This window comes from Carettochelys insculpta, chromosome 21, assembly GCF_033958435.1.
Source record: "Carettochelys insculpta isolate YL-2023 chromosome 21, ASM3395843v1, whole genome shotgun sequence".
Taxonomy (NCBI): domain Eukaryota; kingdom Metazoa; phylum Chordata; order Testudines; family Carettochelyidae; genus Carettochelys; species Carettochelys insculpta.
The window spans coordinates 2,469,561-2,492,538 of record NC_134157.1 but is presented as its reverse complement, the minus strand read 5'-3'; the positions used below and the strand labels follow the sequence as shown (position 1 = coordinate 2,492,538).

Sequence of the window (22,978 nt, the reverse complement as noted above, 5' to 3'; positions counted from 1 at the left end):
ACTGGGCTGACAAATGATCCCTCTGCCTGTCCGGTGTCCATGGGTTTGAGGCTTCTCTGCAGGTTTGGTCTATTTGATACCCCAGGAGGCCAAGCTACTGTCCAATTGGCACTGCTGAGTGCTTGGGCTCTGGAGAGAGCACAGTTGACGTTAGAGCAGCTGCACACAATGCCCCCAACCCGTGCAGAAAGGGAACCCATGCCCAGAGATGCAGGCTTTATTCTGCCCCCTAAGGAGCCCAGATGCGGCCATGGGCTGCCAGCTGCTGCAGGGGTTGTGAGAAGGCGACTAATGGTCCCTGACTGCAGGGGTGAGGTGTACGCCAAGGACTTGGCTTGGGGGCTCAGACCTGCTGACCCAGCTTGCCCCGGTTGAGCAAAGCCAGACTAGCAGTTCTAGCTCCAGGCGCTGTTGGCACCGGCTTCATGCTTGAATCCTCCTGGTCTGGCAGCTCTTGGATTAGTTGCTGTTTTACTTGCCCAGACCCAGCAGCTTCAGCTGCTCCCACAGGTCACCCTCTGAGCTGGGAGCTGCCAGCCAGAGGGGTTAGCTGTGTGCATGGGTACTTCCTGCTGTGCTCCAAAGTCCTGCACAGCAAGGGGAGGCCCACTGGCAAGAGCCCTCTGGCCTGGGGAACAGGAGGTCTGGAGCCCCACCTGTGTAGGGGGCTGGGGTCGTCTTGACAATCCGTGTGGATGAGCACAGCTGTGTTTCTGAGCTAGAGAGAGTTTCTTCTGAGCTTGCTGAGCTGAAATGGCCAATGTCAAAGGGAGACTCGGGACAGGGGTGCTAGACACAGAGCAGTCCCAGGTGTGTGTGTTTCAGACTGAGCCCAGCACAGGTGAGAACTGGTGGTGCGCAGCAGGGTGCAGGCTGGATGCTGGAAACTACCATTTTAGCTCAGGAAACCTCGCACGGATACCATTGCTGGGAAGCAGCAGGCCTCGCACTCTGGCTTCTCCCAGTAGTCTCTGCAGGTGGCACCTGGATGGACAGAGGGGCTCTTGTCTGGCTCCAGGAGAGCTGGAGGTCTCTGCTCTGGGGATTGGGGAGCCTCTGTTCCAGACATGGGCTAGGACAAGAAGTTCTTTATGCTTCTCTAATTGAACGGCCTCCTCCTGGCACTGGGGCCATTCCCAGCCGTAAAATTTTGTACTGAATGTAGTTACTGGCTCTTAGTGTGGCAGCTGGAGAGCTCAGCGGTGGAAAAGCTGAGTGACGCCGTTGGAGTCTTCAGTGTGGGTCCAAGTTTCCAAGGCCCTGTGTGTGCTCCCCAAAGCCCTGGATTCCTTCCGAGGGGAGAATTTTCCCGAGCTCAAACCTGGGCAGGTAGCAGACACTTCTGTGTTGTGGCCTAGTCAACATTCAGACACTGCTAATCCTGTGACGAGAGCAAGCAGTTCTGGGGCACCTTAGGGAGGAACACAGTTATTAGGTCAGGGGCTTTCGTGAGTAAAACCTGCTTCTTCATCACTCCTCTCACATGAGCTCTACTCGTGAGAGCTAGTACCTTTGTCAATCTGCAAGGTGCCAGGGGACTGCTTCTTGTTCTTAAAGTTCCAGACCATCGCAGCTCCCCCTCTGACCTGTGAGGAGTGTACCCTTGCCATTGGGCCTCCCTACTGCAACAGGAGTGTGGTTAGCAGGGGAGAACCAGGATTTTCCCCAGAGTGTTTATTTTTAATTAGCCGCTGCCATTAGTTTGGCGTGTTCTCTCTCATACTTGCTAGTTATCTGAACAGTGATCAAAGACACGAACGCTGGAGCTGTCAGTTCGTATTGCAATGGAAACGTGGCTTCGCACAAGTTGGCTGCCTCCCCAGATCAGGCCAGAGAAAATTAGGAAACTCCTTTCAATAGGTGAGGAATATTTGAAGGGAAATGAGGACATTTAGGCATAATGGGGCAAAATCCAGCTGCCAGCCTGGCTGGCCTTTAGTGCCGGGCCACGAGCCCATCTCTCATCATTTGGTTTTCTCTGGCAGTCGTTTAGCAAAGGGAACATGGAGCAGATTACAAAGTTGCTGCAGTTGGAGCTGGAAACCACCTGGGAGGTAACGGAGGCTCCCACAGGAGGGTAGCCGGAAGGAAGAGCTGTAAACTCCCTATTAACGCGGAGGGAGGGGTGATGTAGGCTGGCTTCTTGATCACTTTAACCCCCTCACTGTGCAGGGCAGGTCTCTTGCCTCTCTGCCCCCAGGCCTTCCCGCTTGGCTGTGGGGGAAAAGGCTGCCAGCAATTTGATATCTCTCAACTATGCCCTTTGTGAGGGAAGAGGAGGTTGATACCCAAGCAAAGTGACCCCCTAATCATCCTCTGGCACAAGCAGGGATTGTCCTGACAGGAGGCCGGCATGGAACCCTGGCACATTGCTCTTCTGGTGTTTAGAACCAGCTCCTGGAGCGAGGGCAATGGCCTGACAGGCCACGTGCTGTCTCCAGCTGGAATCTTGACAGTATCGCCCCTTGAAACAGCTGCCAGGCGTGGAAACCCCTGTGCGTATGCAGAGTTAAGCACTCACTGTGCTTAGGCCCTGCAGCTGCAAAGACAGCAATGGTGTAATTCCGTTTTCTGGATGAGGATAATGGTTTTCTGCAGAGGAAGGGGCTGGAATGGAACCCTGGCTGGCTAGATTTCTGGTGTGAGAAGGCGAAATACAGTGCTTAAAACCAAAACCGTATGCTGGGTGCTGCCACCCGTACTCCTCCGGAGTCATCGCTGAAATATACACACACCATGGCTAAGCAGCTGGAAGAGGCATGTGATTGGTCTGGAGACACCTGGGGTCAGTCAGATACTTATGAGTGTATTTACAGCTCCATCATTCTGATATTTATTCTGGCTTCACCTGCCCGGAGCAGCTGCTTAGAGCTGCGGTGAAAAAGTTTATCTGCCTGTGAATATTTTCTTATCCTCCCCATCGTGTGAATTCTGCTCCCTGGGCCCCAAATGCCCTAGGATTGGGCAAGATTCAGTTCTGGACCAGGGACTGTATTTCTGCATGGATAAAATGTTACAGCGTTACGATCCCAGCATGTGTCTGTCTTGCCGGGCTAGGCCTGGTAGCTTCTGGGTTTTTTTTTTTACCTTCTTCCTCTGAAGCATCAGGGATGGTGCTAGCTGGAGACGGGACCTTGGACGGGGTGAGCTGGTGCTCTGGGATAGCACTGAAGATCCTTTCTCGGAGGGGCTTGGCTAGTGGGTTCTTGTTCACAGGCTTAAGCCTAAGTGATCACCGTCCCTCAGGGAGACAGTGACCTGAGGGGGTTTGGCTTCCTCTGCAGCGTGTGGGGTGGGTGTCTTGCCAGGACTGTCTGAAAAAATCTTTCTTAGTCTTTTCCCTCCCACTGCGAGGGCTCTGGCCCTGGTGCACATCAGCCTCTTATTCTCTGTCTGTGGAGTCTCCCGTGGGTAGTGATGCTTTGGGCTCAGTTAGGTTGTTGGGTTGAGCCTGCGGGAGGGAACTGGGTGGTGTGGGTCGCCTGGGATATCCAGGAGATCAGATTGCGTGGTCCCATGGTCCCTTCTGGCCTTGAACTCTATGGTGAAAGGGAGAGTCCATGTGTAGCAATGGGAATGAGGACCCAAGGCGCGGGACGCAGACAAGGTTAGAGCTGTTTTGCATTTGTTGGTTTTTACGAGTTCTGCCTGTGGCACTGAAGTCTAGTCTCCCATGGGCAGTGATACTTTGGTCTCAACTCCCTGCGCTGTTGGACGCATACAACGAATACTGCCAATTGCATCCTTTAAAACGCTCAATCGGTTGCAAGACATTTTTGATGCCATATCGTGTGTGCAAAATACGAGATGGGTGTTTGGCTGTTTGCTGGGCTTTATTGGCACGTAGTTGGGATTTTGCACTTCACAGGTAGTGTGACCATTTCGCATCAGTGCTCACAAACCCCTTGTACCAAACCCCCCACTGTGCTCTGGGTGTGGGTATAAGTCCATAGAGCCAAATGCTCAGCTGGTGTAAATATGGTTATGCCAGGCATAGGTGCCGACTTCTCCTCTAGCCAGGGTGTACTAAATCCCCTGCTCTGCCCAAGGCCCTGCCCTCACTCCTCCTCTTCCTCTAAGTCCTGTCCCTGCCACGCTCCCATTGCACCCCTTCTTCTAAGCCTCCACACCACCTCCACTCACTCCAGCTCTACCACACCCCTGCTCCAGCCCTGCCCCCATTCATCCTACACCCCACATGCCCCTACCTCTTACTGCCATGCCTCCTCCTCTGAGCAGGCCCCATCCCTGCTCCTCTCCTGCCCTCCCAGAGCTCCTGAGAGTGGCAAATCAGCTGATTGTGGTGTTAGGAGAGCAGAGAAGAAGTAGGTGAGGGGAGTGGGGCCAGGGGGAAGCTTGGTGCTGGTGGATGCTCTGCACCCAGTAATTCTCCCCTGTGGGTGCTCCAGCCCCAGAGCACCCATGGAATCGTATTTATGATGCCAGGTGAGGATGTGGCCCCCTTTGGTTACACAAAGCTTGGCTCACTCAGCAGTAGTGCAGCTCCCCGCACAGTAATGCGGAGTGGTTATAACAGCAAAGCGACGGAGTCCCTGCAGTTCCTCTCCCTTGGTGAGCAGCGGGGTCAGGAATCTGATGGATTCCCTGCCGTTCTCTCTCTCTCTCTCTCCCCCTGGTTTTCTTTTGCTTTTTCGTGGTCCCAGGAAATGCAGGGAAAGGCAAATCCCACACAGGATCTGGGCGGAAATCCAGGCTGATGAAGACGGTGCAGAATATGAAGAGCTATGGGAACTACCAGAACTGCACGATTGTGAGGCCACGTGCCACGCACTCCAGCTACGGCACCTATGTGACACTGGCCCCCAAAGTGCTCGTGTTCCCTGTGTTTGTACAGGTAAGCGGCACATCTGGAACCAGGCTGTATGGGCCAGGGGAACTGGCTAAAATCAGGGTGGTTTAAATCCCCAAGTGCAAAGACGAGCTGGAAGGGATCGATTTTAGTCGACCTCTCCAGTTATGTTCTAAAGAAAGGGGTGTCCTGCTTCAGTCCCAGTTGGGCGCACATGTGCTGCGGGTAGGGCTGGCAGAAAGTTTTTCCATAGCAACCACCCAGCTGGTCAGCTGTGGAGCCCCGTGGAGTGGTGACCATATGGCGCTCTGTATGTTCCCCTGCCGACCCCTCACCCCGTTCCGTCTTTCCACCAGTGGCACTTGTTGGATCGGTGGCTCTCGTGCATCACAAATGTGCCATGTTTCCCGAGTGTTCTCTACTGCGACCAGCTTGTTCCTTGCAGTTATCAGTAGTTGGTAGTTAGTTGAGGGTTCGTTTTTAGCGGGTGCCCACCCTCCCACTGGGTCATGGGCTGCCTGTGCTGGGTGGGGGTGGGGGACAGAAAAGCTGAAGGCCACTTGTGCTCAGTGGGGAGAAACGGGAGGGAGGCGGCTGCAGCTGGGACACTCCTCCAAATTTCTCTATTTTTTCCCCTTTTCTGTAAGTTGATTGAGAAGCAAACTGGTTCCAGGTTCATCCTGTTTTTCTGGCTCATCTTGCATCAGTCTCTTTCAGCATTTGCTCAGTGATATCAGTTTTGAGGAATGTACTTGATTTGGTGATTCTGTCTCCTCTGTTTGGCTCCAGGAGGTGCAGTCCCATACCAGGCACATCCTGTTTTCCTTGCACAAGAGGAATCAGCATATCAAATTTGTTGATCTTAGCTCTTACCGTGTAGGAGGAATTCTTGATCAAACAGACAGACAAATTCTTAAAATACACACAGGTTGAACCTCTCTAATCCAGCAACATCCGTCGTCCGGCACAATTTTAATTAGCCAGATGTCCTCTTATTTTGAGTGTGGTCAAGTTTCCCATGGTCCCATAAGGTTTGTTTGCAGACACCAGCCCTGGCTGTCAGTGTTCTGTGCTGTTATTTAGCTCTAATTTACCCCAAGTGTCTTCTGAGAGCCCAGTAAGCGGTGAAAGTGTTGGTAATGTACTAGATCATGGTGGCATCCTGGGGAGGGTGTGAAGAAATTCCAGGGGGGGCGCAAGGCAACCCAGCTCCCCCCCATCATTCCCCCACCTGAAGAAAGAACTGTCCTTTTGCTTCTGGTGCTCAGCCCCTGCCATTTTACCTGGGTGACTCCGTGCAGCCACTATAAAAAGCAGGCAGATAGCAAAGACCCACGTGAAGTCAGCTGTCTTCTGCAAAGATGCGTGAGTGTGGGTTGGGTGGGGGGAGGAAGAGAATGGGGTTCAACTGGGGGCTGTGGGTGTCTGGCTCAGAGGATGGGGATGAGGTAAGAACAGGGGGGCTGGTGGTGCCTGGCTTTGTGGGATGGGAGGGGCTTGGGTGGGCAGCTTGCCAGGCTTAGGCAGCCGACCGGCTTGTGGGACTTGTGGTGCTTGAGCAGCTGGCCCCAGCTTTGCAGGGTTCAGGCAGCTCAGGCTGGCATCTGGCCCCAGCAGCATGGGGCTCAGGTGGCTTGGGCTGGAGGCAGGTGGCGGGGCCCAGCAACGTGGGGCTTGGGTGTCTGGCCCTGGCAGTGTGAGATTTGGGCATCTCAGGATGGCAGACGGGCAGCTGGCCCTGGCAGCGTGGGGCTTGGGTGGGCAGCTGGGGCGGGGTTGGGGCAGCTGGCGGGCAGGCAGGCGGGCAGCTGGCCCTGGCAACATGGGGCTCAGGTGGATGGTTTTAGCAGCGCAGGTCTCAGGCAGGCGGGTGGCAGTCGCGGTCAGTTCTGGCAACTGGCACGGGGCTCAGGTAGCTGCCAGCTGGGGCTTCACCGGGCATCTTCCAGGGAGCAATAAAAATTATTTGTGCTTATTTTTAATTTTAAATAACATTTTTATATCAAGTTTTTGTGTTTTATTTTAAATTACAAATTGAATTTTTTGTTCAAAGGGGGTTGGCTGATGGTAAAGGAGAGGTGGGGGGCGTGAGGGTTTCTCAAAAATCAAAAGCAGGGTGTGATGCCAAACAGTTTGGGAACCACTGTGCTCGATGATATTGACCTTCCATCTGGCAAATTTTCTTGTTTGTCACCAGTCAGGTCCCAGGGGTGCTGGACTAGAGAGGTTCAACCCATAGCATATTAACTTCTGGCTCGTGATTTGTGCCAAGCAGGATTAGGATGATAACAGGCATTTAATTAAACACACACAACTGCATACAACGTTTATTTTGATTAAACAAAACAGTCTTAATTATGTTGGATACCTGAACTTATCATAACCCATTTCACGTTGACAACCAAGTTCTAGTAAGTTCAGGCCTTTGGTCTATTTTGCATAACATTCATAGTTCCTTTTCAACAGAATTATTTTTAAAATAAATCTTATTATAAATAACTAAATAAGAAAATTGAATTTTTCCATGTTTGTCCAGCCTGGCGTACCCAAGGGCAGTCAGTCTGTGCACCACTGACACTCCTCTGCACATGCTACCTTCAAGTGCTCTTAACAAATTGCCACGGTGCCTCCCCTCTGCACCCTGTCGTGGGAAATACTTTTTCTTTAAGATCTCCATTTAGTCTTGTGCCTCAGACCCACTTCCTGAGGCCCAAGGTTTTGCGTGTCTCTCTAGAGTGCTGTGTCTCGCCCTTGTGAGGGGTTAGACTTGCTGCTCCAGGGGATTCTCCTTCTCTAGTTTCTGGGGTTGGCATTGTAAAAGACCAGCTTTCCACATTTGGCTCTTTGCTGCTTGGGCCATTTGGGGGAATCCTGACCAGTCAAGCTCGGGCTTCGACTGCTGAGTTCTCGTTACTGAAATTTCTGAGCTACAACGTAGCTCCTGCTTGTGACTGCAAGGTGCACTTGTACAGCTAGGGATGAAACCAGGAATTGCATGTAGTTTTGTCACTTGGCAGCCCTAAAATCGAGACACATCAAGACCCACATCATGTTATAGACATGGTAGGGTGGAGGGGCTCTAACTTCCCAATGAACAAACTTTGATATTGCAGTTTTTGGCTCCGAATTTGGTGGTAAGGCTTCCACCTCCTGGTTTTGTGCACGGCTAGCTTTTCGGAACTGAAAAGTCCTGGCTTTGGCCCCAGAAAACCTAAGGGAATCCTGTTGTGACGTCCCATCAGGAAGTTCAGGACCAGGACTCATCTTGTTTGTTCCCCGCACTGCAGAAAGAGATGGACTTGCTGGAGCTAAACTGTGCATCGTCTGCCTGACACCATCTGTTTGTCCCCACACAAGTGCCATAAAAGCTCTGGCAGCCTCTACTTTACCCTTCCGGTGACCCTCATGTGCGCGCCTGTCCCCCAACTTCTTTAACAAGCAGCGCATCACCCAGCACCTGCCCCCACTCCCAGCACGCTCCCAGTACTTCTGCCTCTTGGATCAGCTGGGGAGTCACCCTTCAGTATACGGCACTGAGTAAAAGCAAGAGGCACTGTAGTAAAAGGACCAGAGCTAGAAGTGATGCCAAGTGGAGATAACAGAAATGGTTATAAATAAAACATGAAGAGCCTGCATTCTGGTGGCCAGAACTCAACAGATGACCGTCCTTGGCCAAGACAGTTTCTCAGCTCAGTGTCACCAACCCACGTGGTACCCACTGTGGCTACAACAGTGTGGCCTTCCATGTTCCCTCTCTGATTGAAAACAACAACCTCTTATAGTTCCGTAAATCTCCCGGGTGTTTATTCTCCAGGTGGCTAGTGCCACACTGTGTTCATTCAACCCAGCTTTTCCTGGTGCCTGGCGCACACATACAGCTGCCCTTGGGGTCAGGCTTTTGCAGGGCTTGAGGTACATCAGAGACGTTGGCAGACGCTTGTTCTTCAGCCTGCCTGGTTACGTGGTCTGCATGTGGGTTTAGCACAAACGTGCAGGTCTTGGCGTAACACTTGTACACACTTCACACTCAGTGCCAGATTCGAGTCATCCAAACGAGCTACCTTTCCTGTCCCTGCCTTCCACAGCACTACTGTGCATGTATTGCATGTGTTGGCTGAACTCTCCAAGCCCCAGCAATGATCACATTTGTGGTTTGTCTTTAAGTAAGAACACAATTGGGGCTTTGTTACTGTCCTAATTTCTTTCCAAGTCAGTCACTCTTGGTTTCGCTGTGAAATGTCCTACACTTTAAATGTCCTACACTCAGCCTTTGCCTCTCTGCTCTGCAGTATCCTCTAGGCTTTGCAGAGCAGTGTCCCGCACACAGCAGCAGTTACACCATTCCAGATGCTCCTCTCCATGGTATTGTCTCAGAAGCTGGTTTTGTTGGCATCGTGTAGGAATTGGAGCAACTGATTTTTGTTTGAGTTTTTGGTTTACCCAGTGTCAAAGCAAGTTGCCCCTGTAAGTTGGCTGCGTAGCCCAAAGCCCAGTGCAGCGCAGAAGGAGAGACAGCGCCCTGCCCAGTGTCTCTTCATCTTCCTAAGGAAGTTAATTAAAAAGCTGCAGCTGCCCATATTTGTATTGTAGCAAAATGAGATTGGGGTGGGCTACTGCTGTGGTTGTGCTTCCTGCTCTCCGAGCTGCCACAGGCAAGCCCACGCTCTGCAAAGAAGTAACGTACACAGAAGCAGAAGCTACTGATAATCTTTTTATAGCGCCACATGACGTAGGTGTTAAATGCTAGAGTTTTTCCCCCCTCCTTCTATCACTTAGCTGGACTGCAGAGTTTCCATCCTTGAGAGATGTGCTGTGACAGGACAGCACATGGCTGCTTCACTTTGAGTGGTTCTCAACTTAATCTAACACCAAAGAGGTTCGGGGTGGTGGTGGTGGAGAATTAAGCCAGTTTTGTGGCACACTTTTGCATTTCAAGTTGACTTTCTGGATATTTTTTTATTTATTTTATTTTTTTAACGTTTAGCCTCTGGACCTTTGCAACCCAGTCCGGACTCTCCTTCTGTCAGAGGAGCTGCTGCTTCATGAAGGCAGAAGCAAGTCTGTAAAGGTGAGAATTTCAGTCGCTCCTAAGATGATGATTGTGTTCATGCTTTTTAGACACAGTCCTATGCATCTAATGTGTTAGATCGAAAAGGTAAATGGCTGACATTTAAAATGCTCCTTTCCAGGGGATTCAAAACCAGGTGTAGCCAGTTCAGGCTGAGAGAACGCCATACATGGCAAACACATGCCAGTCACTTGCCTATTGGCTGAGCACCTGATCATGGGGATAGAGTTAGGAATGTTTGTGCACTCTGGAAGCTCCCAAAACAGGAGAAACCCAACAAGTTGCGAGGGAGGCCGTGCTCTGATTTCACCGAGCGTTGGTTTCTGGGAAGCGTATATTCTGAAGGGCGAAATGTGCCTCTTCCTCGCTTGCCTTATAGTGCTTTGTGTGCCAGCAGCGTTATCGGGAGAGGCGTATGGAGCCCTGGCAGACTAGCACCGGGGACTCTGGTGATTGCAGCTGAGTTCTGCTTTGGCTTCATTTGGATCCAGAAATGCGGGGGGCTGCAAACCTCAAGTATTTGAAGCCAAAGAAGAGGTTTGTCTAAGCTTTGCTGAGATCTAATAACCTGTCTTTGCCTGACCTAAAAGCCTGGGGCTAAGTGTAGTTTGTCCTGGATGATTTGCTTGAAAGACCCTGTCGTGCAGAGCCACCACCCTTTGCCTGACCAATTGTCATAGTGTCTAGCGCTGGGAGAAAGGTTTCAGTCAAAATTGTTGATGGCCAAAAATGCAGATTTGGGTTAACTGAAGCATTTTACCAATTTGGGTCAGTTTTGGGGAATTGTTTTGGTTGAAATGAAAATTATAGCTGTAATTAAAATGATAGAACATAAATTCACATTGGAAGGGCTGAAATGAACCATTCTGATGTTAACAGCACATCTCATTTCAACTGCAGGAGCTAGATTTCTACACCTGTGCCCCAAGGAAGAGAAACCTTGGTGTCCCCACTCCCTACCTTTCAGCTCAGTGCTTAGAGCACGCCTCTGGTGCCTGGAGGCCTGACATGGACCCTTGTCCCTGCTTCCACATTGTGAGTGCCCTCAGCAGTGGCTCTGAGCCCATATGGAAGCAGGCCTTTGCCTGTCTCGCCTGCTGAAGCTGTTTTTTGTAAAAATACCCCCGACGTAGGGATGGACCCAAACCGAGCCCCTTACTTACCAAATCAGAATCCTCTCATGCTCTGTCTCCTGCCAGCAGCTAGTTCCGCTTTTCTGCAAGGCGGGACAGCCTCAGTAGGATAGAATGAGACCCCCTCCCCACAGGACTCAGCAACGCAGGGATTGAGGTGCTCGTCTGACAGGAGTTCAGCCCAAACTCAAAGTATATATTTTTTCCTCCTGCACGGGCAATCCATGAGTGGTCACTTAGAGGCTCTGTGATGTGATTGGCTGTGTGGCATTCTGTGTCGTGTCCATGCATCCATGGCAGGACTCTTTTATTTACTATTCTGACCCTTTTGTGTTGCCTGTTGCTGGCTGAAGAGTCTCAGAAAACCACTGACCAGTCGCACACAGAGCCCCCCATGTAAGTGCAGGTGTATGCAACTTAGCTGTGTGAGTGCAGCTCCTTAGGCTTGTGGGAGCGCTGCAGGAACATTTACTGCACCCCACCCCTGGTTTAGTACAGCCCTGGTGCCCACTGGGGCTTGATTGGCATTGCCTGTCTCTGCTTCCACTTCAGAGGTCTGCAAGAGCAGCCACCCATTAGCTGGGCCTGTGTCGTTGAGCTGCCATTTCTAGCTCGTGAAGGTGAGTGGGGCAGGAAGCTGAAGCAGATGGGAACGTGGAGAAGGTCACATGTGCTGTCCTGTTACTGTAGCCAAGCGGTCTCAGTGGGGTAGCCGGGTTAGTCTGTAGCTTCACAAAAAACCCCAAAACACAAGCAACCCTGGAGCATCTTAAAGGCTAATGACAAAGACTAATGAGCTTTCGTGGGTGAGACCCACTCCATCAGATTCTGCAGGGTGAAGCCATGGGCGCTGTGCCAAACGCAGCAGCTCAGTCTTGTTGCTCTTTGTGGGAACTTCTCCAATTTCTCCGCGTATTTCTTGAAATGTGGTGCCCAGAACTGGACACAATATTAAACCTGAGTCCTGATCAGTGCTGAGTAGAGCAGAAGAATGACTTTTTGGGTCTTCCTCACAACACTCCTGTTAATGCATCCCACAGTCAGGTTTGCCTTTTTTGCAGTGGTGTCACTCTGTTGACTCATGTTTAGCTTGTGGTCCACTATGACCTATAGATCCCTTTCCGCAGTACCCCTCGTTTGACAGTCACTTTCCATTTTGTATGTGTGAAACTTCTACATTTTGCAATTTTAATGTCTCTCCCTACTTACTTACAACGGATTGTTTAAGGCTCCTCCAACCAGCCAATGCATCACCTCTCGACTCCTTTTCTCTCTGCCATTCTTAAACCAACAGCAGGAGAAACAAGTAAAGGAGTTGCTGATGTGTAGCCCCTGGCTGGCTGCTGCACGGGCCTGATGGAAGAGCTTTTTAAAAAGTTTTCATGGGCTGGACTGGGGAGGTTCTGGGGCAGCAGAAGGTGGTGGGCTGGGACTTTCAGAGCCTTGCTTTTTGTCTCCCATCTTCTATAGGAAAGACTCTATCTCCATCTCTGGAGCACTGCCACTGACTCTGTCCTTTCCCAAGCCCTTCCTCTGGTGCAGTACTTACTCATGACTTAATCACATCCTGTCTAGACTATATTGCAATTCCGCTTTTATGGTCTTCTGAAGTCCCCCCAACAAGCCTCCAGCCTAGAGTCTTCAGAATGCTGAAGGCAGCCCGTCATGCAGAGGAGCCACGATGTACTTTGCCTTTCTGTGGCCCATCCCTAGTGGGCCTGAAGGCAGCCATTCCACACTGCCGGCTTGAGCTCCTCGGCTTTGCTAGTCACAGCAGTGACTGCCATCTGGGAGAGACATGTATCTTTTCTTTTGGTTCCCTCTTGAGGGGCCATGCAGGAGCACACGGGTAGCTCTTCTGTTGACCCACCTTGTGGGCAGTTAGAACCCTACATGCAACTGCTGAGTCAGTAAGAGAAGGTTGCAGTGTTTGTTTGGTTTGTAAGCTAAAGTGGGGCTCATAGTACTGCACTCCTGAGTGCCTCACAAAAACAGATGTCTGCAGGAAGGAGAGCTTACTGTAGATGGGACGCTGATTTCAGCCTCAGAGCCAAACATTGCCATGACATGCTGGGTTCTGGGAGAACCTGAAATCTGTAAACCGTGATTGAGTCAGTGCCTCATGTGTTTGGTTTTATCACAGAAATTCCCTTGGGTTGTCTTCTGGTGTGCTGATCGAGCCACTAACATCTGCCTTCCTGCCCCTTGGGGCTCCCCACCACTCTGTCTTGCTGGGTCAGAAGCTCTAGTTTCCCCTAGCCAAAGCCAAGTTGGAGTTACCGTTCCCTGCGTCCCCTGCAGAACAACACAGACACTGAACCAACTCAGCTCTGGGAAGACTCATCTATAAGTCTGTTGGCAGCACCCAGCAACACAGACCCCAAAGAGGACCAAGCGCCAAATAAGTCCATCTTACTCTGTGGAAAGCTCAAAAGGTCAGGTCAGCTCTTTTCATCAGTGAGAAGCACAGTGGTTGCCCCCAGGAACCAATTATTTGCTCTGGTCTTCTTGATTAATAAAGTGTTGTTATTAAGTATGAAAAGTAGGATTCCAAGAGGTTGCAAGTGAAAACAGTAAGTTACTAAGAGAAAATTTAACAAAAACTCCAGCTAATTCTAATATACTAAGAAACTTGTTACATACAAGTTCTTATGCGAAACAGTTGATCTAAACATCTCTTTCACAAGCTTAGAAACCTTCCTTCTTCAATCATGGATGTTTCCAGCAGGTATTTCAGGTGGTTAGTGGTGGGGTCTCCTGGCATCTGACAATTGCCCATAATATCTTGTTCACCCCATCTTATATCCCTTAATCCTTTGTGCTTAGTTTAAACTTTTCTCCCCTTGAATGGAAAAGCACTGGGTCCAAAATAGCTTTCAGCATCAGTTGGCCTGGCCACATATCTTTCTGGGACCAATCGCAGTTTGGTCTTACAGGACAAACAAGACTGTTTCCTAGGTTATTGAGCCATTAAGTTTCACAAGCATCAGTAATGGACCTCATTAACATATTTAGAATTATAAACAGATCCATGCTTCATATTTCTAACTTCACTTACAAGAACAACACATGCACAAAAAAGGACATACAGATTCAGCAGATTGCAGCTTTAAAATTGACATGTTACATGATGCATTTTGCACGAAGCATCTTCAGGTTATGCGGCATAAAGCATGGGGTGGGGCATGATGCCTTGGATGAAGGGTGATCCAGGGAGTGATGGAGGTGGGAAGCCAGCAAGGGGATTTTTTGCTGGAACCTTAGCAAACAGCATTGAATATTTAAATTTTCTGCTTTTGGAAATACATTGCTAGAAGTTTGGCCTCAAAAACCTTGTCACAGTTGCTCAGCATCATTCAGCGGCAGTCTCTCCCATTGACAACACTCCCCTAGGCACTGGACAGCTGTTGGCACTTAGCTGGAGTGCGATCAGGGAGAGCGGCAGTGGGTTGGCTCTCTCCTGTTCCTCCTGTTGGCTGTTTATGGAAACACTCACTTTTAGAAGAGAAGGAAATTCAAAATGTTCCCAAGGGTCTGGCCGTTCCCCTTTGCAGTCTAGGTTTGGATGTATGCTGCAGGCACCTGGCCGCCCCTTGGGCAAGCGTGGAGTCCAGCTAAGTAGAGCATCGCTTTGCACAGACTTGACTTATGCGTTTTCGTATTAACGCGAGTTGAGTCCAGGGTGACCCTACTTTCCTGTATCCCGCCTCTCCACTACCTCTGCACTGCTGGCCGGCTCCGGGGCAAATAGCAGGCAAAAGTGGGTGAAAGTACTAGTCACAGCACCTGCAGAGCTTGCTCCAGCTGCGTCCTGGAGAGTAGTACTCGTGAGTGGCTTGTGGCAGTGTGGGGTGGGCTGGACCCGAAACACAACAGGTGAGACCCAGCCGCCCGCTTGCACCTACCTCTGGGGCCGCCGCCAGTCCGGACCTGAGGCGGGGATGCGAGGAGCTTACCTGTGCAGACGGTAGAAAAGCCTCCCAGTGCTGCTGCTGCTCCCTGGCTGCGGATCCGCGCGCTGCCCCTGCCTCCAAGCCTGGGCACTGGAGAGGGGCAAGATCCACCTGCCGCAGGTGGGAGAACACTGGCCAGGTGGGGGACAAGGCCGCCACTCCCCAGGAAATGCCTCCCAGGCCGCCACCTGGCTGGGCAGGTCCGGGCGTGCCTGCCTTCAATCTGCCCGCAGCAGCGCCTTCTCTCCCCGCTGCGGCTAGCTCCCAGCAAAGTTCCCACTGGCAGGCGGGCCCTGGGGTGCTCCAATGTGGGGTGCGCTGCAGCAAGCCCCCCAGGATGGAGAAGGGATGGGGGCACTTACTGGAGACCGGGGCCCTGGGAAAAGAGCCCCCTCCCCTGGAGCAGGCGGCACTTGGACCAAAGTGGGTGGACATTTACCTTCCTCTCCTGGGCCCAGCTGCCATGGGCTCAGGCTCCTCCTTCCCTGGAGCTGCCTAGGGCTTCAGCGCCATGGCTAGAGCTGCAGCCCTGGGACTAAGCTGTGCCATGGCTGCGGGGGGTAGCAGGGGGGCCATGGCTGCTCCACATGGCTGGTGGCTGGAGCAGGAGGCGCCCTGCTCCACCCCTAATCCAGCCCCGCCAGCAGGGGGAGCCAGAGCCACCGGCTGGAGCAGAGGCTCCAGCTGCCCGCTTCCTCCAGCCGGGGGGATCTCCCCAGCCCCCTCCCAATTAATGCAAAGTTTGATTTATGCAGAGGTTGCCCAGGATGCAACCTCTGTGTAAATCAAAGGTTTACTGTAGTGCCTTTTTGTAAACAAGCCAACCCATAGACTAGCTGTCGGGACAGAGATGCTAATATCTGAGTTGTGGAGTCCCATGTGGTGGATAAGTTGATTCTTTTGCTTATTTATTATCATTTATTATTGCAGGAGCATGTAAGAACCCTAGTCAAAGATCAGGGTCATGCTGTGCTAGGAGCTGTACAAACACAGAAGAAAATTTGCCTTCCATTTCAATAGCTAATGTTATAGGTGTATAGTAAGATCCTCACCCGAGTTTCAGGGGCGTTAAGTCACAAAAGCCCTTTTGCTGTTTGTGTTCCAGCTGCAGCCAAAATAATAATTTTGAGCATCAGTTAGGGCTGTCCATTAGTCACTCATGCGATTAACTCAAAATTAATCTCAATTTATAAAATTAATTGTGATTAATCATAGTTTTAATTGCAGTCTTAAACAATAGGATATCAAATGAAATTTATTAAATATTTATTATTTATCTCCCATAAATGTGACCAAGCTTTTTTGTGCTTATGATTGGCTGACCAAGAAAAATGACTGAGTGGACTTGTTGGCTCTAAAGTTTTACACTATTTTATGTTTTGAGTGCAGTTATTTTTGTACATTAGCCTACATTTGTAAGTTCAACTTTCATGCTAAAGAAATTACACTACAGTACTTGTATCAAGTGAATTGGAAAATGCTATTTTATTTTCACAGTGCACATATTTATAATAAAAATAAATGGAGCATTGTATGCTTTGCATTCCATGTTCTAATTAAAAGCAATATGTTTGAAAATATGAAAACATCCGGTGGTGTTTATATAAATGGTATTTGATTATTGTTTGTGTGATTAATTTCTATTATTTTTTTAATTGCTTGATAGACCTAGTATCAGTGTTTGTGCCCATTAAGTGCCTAGAAACATTCTCCTTTAGCTTCGCTCCTTCATTGCCAATGTGTTGTTTACTTGAGGGCAGAAGGGCAGGGAGAGATGGCTTAAAACAGTCAGAGCCCCTTAGCCTCACAGAGTGGAACTTGAACAGCCCAGATCCTTTCCTGCCCTTCATCCTGGGGTATGAAAACCTTGGAAGGGGGGGCTGAGGGGCCGTACACGTGGGCACAACGGCCACATCTGTTACACTCTGGACACACTGGATGCCCGAAGTCCCCGGTAAGTACCAGACTGCAGGGTGCTCTCCATTCCCTGTGTGTCCCCAGGAGCCTGGACAGGGCCGGGAAGCAGGCCCTGGCCGTCCCTGCTAACTCTTGGACCTGGCGACTCTCTAAGCTGGAAGGAGGCTCTTTGGCAGTGAAGTTGGCTATACAAAGGGAAGAACTGACACCTTCTTGTCCTGCAGGTGACTGTCTTTGTCTACTCCGACTTGCTGCTCTTCACGAAGGAGGACGAGCCTGGCCGCTGCAATGTGCTGAGGAACCCTCTCTATCTGCAGAGCCTCACGCTCCAAGCGGGTGAGTGCAGCTGGTGGCAGCGCCTGTGCGCCTGGGCACGTGTCCTGGCTGTGGTCTTCAGCTGCTCACCAAGACTGCTGGCCTGTTGAGGCACAGCGGCCAGGGAGGGGGGCAGGCAGCCGGGACAGGGTGCTGTCACCCCCATGAATCTTGGTGCTGCCGGGTTATAGAAGTACACAGTTACCCCTCCCGCTTGTAGTGCTGCATTCACATGCCATAGGAGGCACTCAGGACAGACTTCAAACCTTCCCTCCCAGCTCCCCTTCTCTGGGGAGCCAGCTGGGCCATCCTCTCCTCACCTAATGCACCAGCCTTTTCATATGGTGGGGGCCCAGGGGAAGAGCTCTGGCTGGCAGGGAACTGCAGGCCTCCTGCAGACACAGCACCCTGCTGTTGTGAGGGGACCTGGCTTTTCTCCTGGGACCACAGGCCGAGTTTTCCAAGGCTCCCATGCGCTGAGTAGTTGCAATGCGGCACCATCCCACTGGTGCCATACTGTTTGCAGTGGTGGCTAGCTGAGACCTGAGGGAAATGAACGTTTAAGGTTTCCCCTCTGGTGCTCAGACAGAACAGCAGCGTCTCTAATTAAGCTCTAGTGACCTTTGCTTACCCCACTTCCTCCTTCGACTGCCTACAGCTTCCCTCCACAGCCATCTGGGGCGGCTTCACCCGGCCTCGCGTGACATGCCGACGCCGGCTGGCTCGGGCTGGGAGCCTTCCTCTCACACTGACGGCCTGGCCTGTGGGTGGGCAGGCTGCAGCGGAGACAGCTCTGGCGGTGCAGAGAGATCTGAAGCAATGGGGTGCTGGGAGCGAGTGAGGAGGCAGCCCCCAGTTTTGGCTGTTCAGAAAGAAATAAGGAACACTTCCTAATATCCAACCTAGACCTTCCCCCACAGTAATTTGAGACCATTGCTTCTTGTTCTTGTTCTGCCATCCGTCACTACTTAGAATAGCCTCTCTCCATCCTCTTTAGAACCTCCCTTCAGGAAGCTGAAGGCTGCTATCAAATCACCCCTCACTCTTCTTTTCTGCAAACTAAGTAAGACCAAATCCCTCAGCCTCTCCTCATAGGTCATGTGCTCCAGCTCCCTAACCATTTTTGTTGCCCTCTGCTGGACACTCTCCAGTTTATCCACAACTTTTCTATACTGGGGGCCTAGGACTGAACTCGGTACTCCAGATGCATCCTCACCAGTGCCAAGTAGAGGGGAATAATAACTTCTCTAGATCTGCCGAAAATGCTCCTCCCAGATGCTGTTAGCCTTCTTGGCTACCAGGGCACACTGTTGACCAGTATACTGCCGCTCATTCACTGCAACCCCCAGGTCCTTTTTCTGCTATATCTATTGCTGAGAGCGTGTTCTCTAGAGTAAGGCTGTTGTTCGTAAGTAATAATTCACCGGGTGACCTTTGCCTCTTCCTGTTTGTGAATTTCCCATGGCTGGGTTGTGATTTTCTCAAGCTGATTTCAAATCTCTGGGACAGAATCTTGGCGGTCAGGTCTTTCCAGTTCATTGTGAGTTCTGGTTAGTAAATATTTGCTGTATTTTGGGGACACAGGTCACTTGGTATGTTTGTTTCTTTTTCACTGATCACTCAGCATTGCCTTTTCCAGGATCTTTCTGCCAGTGAGCTGGTTCACTAAACCATAAGGGGAGAGCAGACACAATGCAGGATGACACAGAAAAGCAAATTCCTTTAGAAACAAGATTGCATGTGCGTGAGGATGATTTTTGGCATGCCTCCCCCTCCTGTTGGTTGTTGCTAGAGAATGGACGCAGAAATGTTATCCCTTAGAGTATGTTGGCACTTGGAGCTGGTACAGAAAAATCCTTGTCTGAGCACAAGCTCTCCTGGAGCTCACATGCTAAGGAGAGAGAGTATTTTAGGGCTGGCAGCCCCTGGGTCAGCTCCCTCACATCAGCACCTTGCCAAGGCTGCACTCTGGGTGTACCCCTCTAGCTGATGACAGGGTAAGCATTCCCCTGGAGCTGCGAATCACAGCCCCGCTGGGGTGTTGCCTTAGTGGAGTACATTGGGTGAAAGCCCAGAAGGGTACATACTTGATTTCCCAGCTGGGCCCTCTGGCTGTTGGAATAAGCACAGCTGTCAGGCGGTCGCTGTCTCCTGCTCTTGAGCAGGAGCTTGAAGAAGTTGGCTTTGGTCCTGGCTGTCGCTCAGGCACTAAAGCTCTGTGTGCTCGTCCTGAACTGGAATGTGCCTTTTGCTCTCCTTCAGGCCATCTGGACTTTTCCAGGAACTGTCAGTTGTTCGTTGCCTTAAAGTCAGAGAATCACAGAATTCTAGGTCTGGAAAGGACCTCAGGAGGTCATCTAGTGCAGCCCCCTGCCTAAAGCAGGATTGACCCCAACTAAGTCATCCCAGCCAGGACTATGTCAAGCTGGGACATAAAAACCTCTAGGACTGGAGATTCCACCACCTCTGTAGGCAACACATTCCAGTGCTTCACCACTCTGCCGGTGGAACAGTTTTTCCTAATATCCAACGTACACCTCTCAGTCTGTGAGTTCAGACCTTTGCTTCTTGTTCTGCCATCTGTCACCATTGAGAACAGTCTCCATCCTCTTTACAGCCCCTTTTCAGAAAGTTGAAGGCTGCTATTAAATTGCCCCTCACTCTTCTCTTCTGCAAACTAAATAAGACCAAATCCCTCAGCCTCTCCTCGTAGGTCATGTGCTTCAGACCTCTAATCATTTTTGTTGCTCTCCACTAAACCTTCACCAATGTGTCCACATCCTTTCTATACTGGGGGCCCCAGAACTAGATGCAATACTACAGATGAGGCCTCTAGGTCTGCTGCAAATGCTTCTCCTAATGCACCCTAATATGCCATTAGCCTTCTTGGCTACAAAGGCACACTGTTGACTCATATCCAGCCTCTCATCCACTGTCATCTCCAAGTCCTTTTCTGCTGCACTGCTACTTAGCCAGTTGGTCCCCAGCCTGTAACAATGCTTGCGATTCTTCCATCCCAAGTGCAGGACTTTGCACTTGTCCTTATTGAACCTCATCAAAATTTTTTGGCCCAATCCTCCAATCTATCTAGGTCACTCTGGTCCCTATGTCTACCCTCCTATGTATCTACCTGACCCCCTAGCTTAGTGTCATCTGCAGATTTACTGTGGGTGCAATCCATCCCTTCATCCAGGTCATTAATAAAGATGTTGAACAGTACAGGCTGTACAGGCTGTAGAACTGATCCTTGGGGCACTCCACTTGAAACTGACCACCAACCAGACTCTGAGCCATTGACCACTACTCGTTGGGCCCATCTGTCAAGCGTGTTTTCTATCCATTTTACAGTCCATGTATCCAATCCATACTTCCTTAACTTTTGGGCAAGAATGTTGTGGGAGACTGTATCAAAAGCTTTGCTAAAGTCACGGTATATCACATCCATGGACTTCCCCTTGTCCACAGAGCCAGTTACCTCATCATAGAAGCAAATCAGATTGGTCAGGCAGGACTTGCCCTTGGTGAATCCATGTTAAGTACATCACTTTCCCCTCTTTTAAGTGCTCCAAAATGGATTCCTTGAGGATTGCCTCCTTAATTTTTCTGGGGTCTGAGGTGAGGTTGACCCATCTATAGTTCCCCAGTTTATCCTTCTTTCCTTTCCTCCCAATCTCCATGAGCTTTCAAAGATAATGGCCAAAGGCTCAGTGATAACATCTGCCAATTCCCTCAGTACCCTTGGATGCATTAAATCTGGACCCGGGGATTTGTGTGCATTTAGCTTTTCTAGATTTCTCTTAATCTGTTCTTTTCCCACTGAGGGCTGCCCACCTCCTTCCCATATTGCATTGCCTAGTGCAGTAGTTGGGGAGCCAACCTTGTCCAAGAAGACTGAGGCAAAAAAAGTACTGAGTACTTCAGTCTTTCCCACATAATCTGTCACCAGGTTACCTCCCTCATCCAGTAAAGGCCCCACACACTCCATGGTAACCCTTTGACTGTCAACATACCTGTAGAAGCCCGTCTTGTTGCCCTTCACATTCCTTGCTGGCTGCAATTCCGATTGTGCTTTCACTTTCCTGGTTACTGCCCAGCATTCTCCAGCCATATAGTTATACTCCTCCTTACTCATCTGTGCAAGTTTCTATTTCTTGTATGTACCCTTTTTGAGTTTAAGTTCACCAAGGATTTTCCTGGTAAGCCAAGCTGGTTCCCTACCATATTTGCTTTTCTTACTGTGCATCAGGATGGTTTGTTTCTGTGCCTTCCATAAGGCCTCTTTAAAATACTGCCAGTTCTCCTGAACTCCTTTCCCCTATTATTATTTATTATTTATTATTTATTAGCTTCCCAGGGGATCCTGCCCATCAGTTCTCTCAGGAAGTCGAAGTCTGTGCTTCTGAGATCAAGGGTCTGTATTTTAGTGCTCACGTTTCTTCCTTTTGTCAGGATCCTGAAATCTACCATCTCATGATCACTGCAGCCCAGGTCTCCACCCACTTCTGTTTCTCCCACTGGTTCTTCCTTGTTTGTGAGCAGCAGGTCAAGCTGTGCACGGCCCCTGGTCAGTTCCTTCAGCACTTGTACCAGGAAGTTATCCCCAACATTCTCCAAAAACTTCCTGGATTGTCTGTGTGCTGCTGTATTGGTCTCCCAACAAATGTCTGGGTGATTAAAGACTCCCACGAGAACCAGGACCTGTGATTTAGAAGCTTCTCTTAATTGTCTGAAGAAATTCTCATCTACCTCATCTCCCTGATCTGGTGGCCTATAGCAGACACCAAATATAACATCACATCCATTGCTTCCACCTGTAAGCTTAACCCAAAGACACTCTCTGTCTCTTCTCCCTCCATATGCTGGAGCTCTGAGCAATCATACTGCTCTCTCACGTAAATCGCAACTCGTCCTCCTCTTCTCCCCAGCCTGTCCTTCCTGAACAGTTTATGCCCTTCCATGCCCGTGCTCCAGTTATGCGAGTCATCCCCCCAAGTCTCCCTTATTCCAATCACCTCACACTGCATTGGCTGTGCCAGGGCCTCTAATTCCTCCTGGCTCCGTCAGAATTCTGGCAGTTTGTGAGCAAGCACAGGGAGCCCCTTCAGTATGGCTGCCTCCACAAGCTCACCTGCTTATCGACTGCACAAGTCTGGTGCAAAAAGGAGACGCAAAGCTGAGGCCATCAGTCGCTCTTGGCAGTGCCTGGCTGCTGCTCTCCTAAAGAACTGACTGACCCGTTAGTCGGAACAGGCGTGTTGCTGACTATAACAATCAGGACGTCTCCGGTACACTGAAGACCATTGTGATGTTTCCTGTTTCTGCTGCTTGCTGCCCTGTGCTAAAGCAAATCAGTATAATCAGCTTCACGATGCATGGTCTTCCTGCTTTAGAGCTCGGCATGGCCCAGGAGCATCACGCCTGTCAATGTGTCCAGTGTACAGCCACCAGCACTAGCCAGGGATGAATAAAACAGTCTGTCAAACACCATCCCAGCTCCTCTGAGCCACAGGCTGTTATGAGCCACGCTCAGGGACATGCCACACCAGCGACCGCAGTGCAAAAAGCCAAGCGCCACGTGTTTCAGATTCTTCACAGGATACCCCGTGTGCCCACTGTACAGGGACACGCTGGCAGTGCTGGGGCTGTGCAGGAGTGTCGCTGGTAGATACAGTGGGACTTTCCATCCTGAAGTTACTGGCTTGCAGCCCTAATGGGCAGGGAGGAGCCCAAGCAGGAATGGGAAGGGGTAACAATTCGTAAGGGACATGGAATGATTACTTCT

General features: G+C 50.5%; 1 protein-coding gene across 7 annotated transcripts in view; it reads left to right on the top strand.

Moving 5' to 3' along the window:
- The window catches only part of RGS3 (regulator of G protein signaling 3), a 141,114-nt gene that overhangs the window by 54,601 nt on the left and 63,535 nt on the right, over positions 1-22,978 (top strand). For 6 of the 7 annotated variants that reach the window (XM_075015581.1, XM_075015579.1, XM_075015578.1 and 3 more), the window contains 3 exons: positions 4,665-4,855; positions 9,795-9,878; positions 17,106-17,217. In XM_075015581.1, the coding sequence (XP_074871682.1) occupies positions 4,665-4,855; positions 9,795-9,878; positions 17,106-17,217 (387 nt within the window). Of the gene's footprint in view, positions 1-4,664; positions 4,856-9,794; positions 9,879-10,389; positions 10,416-17,105; positions 17,218-22,978 lie in introns of those variants that run through there. The other variant, XM_075015586.1, reaches the window with a different exon arrangement.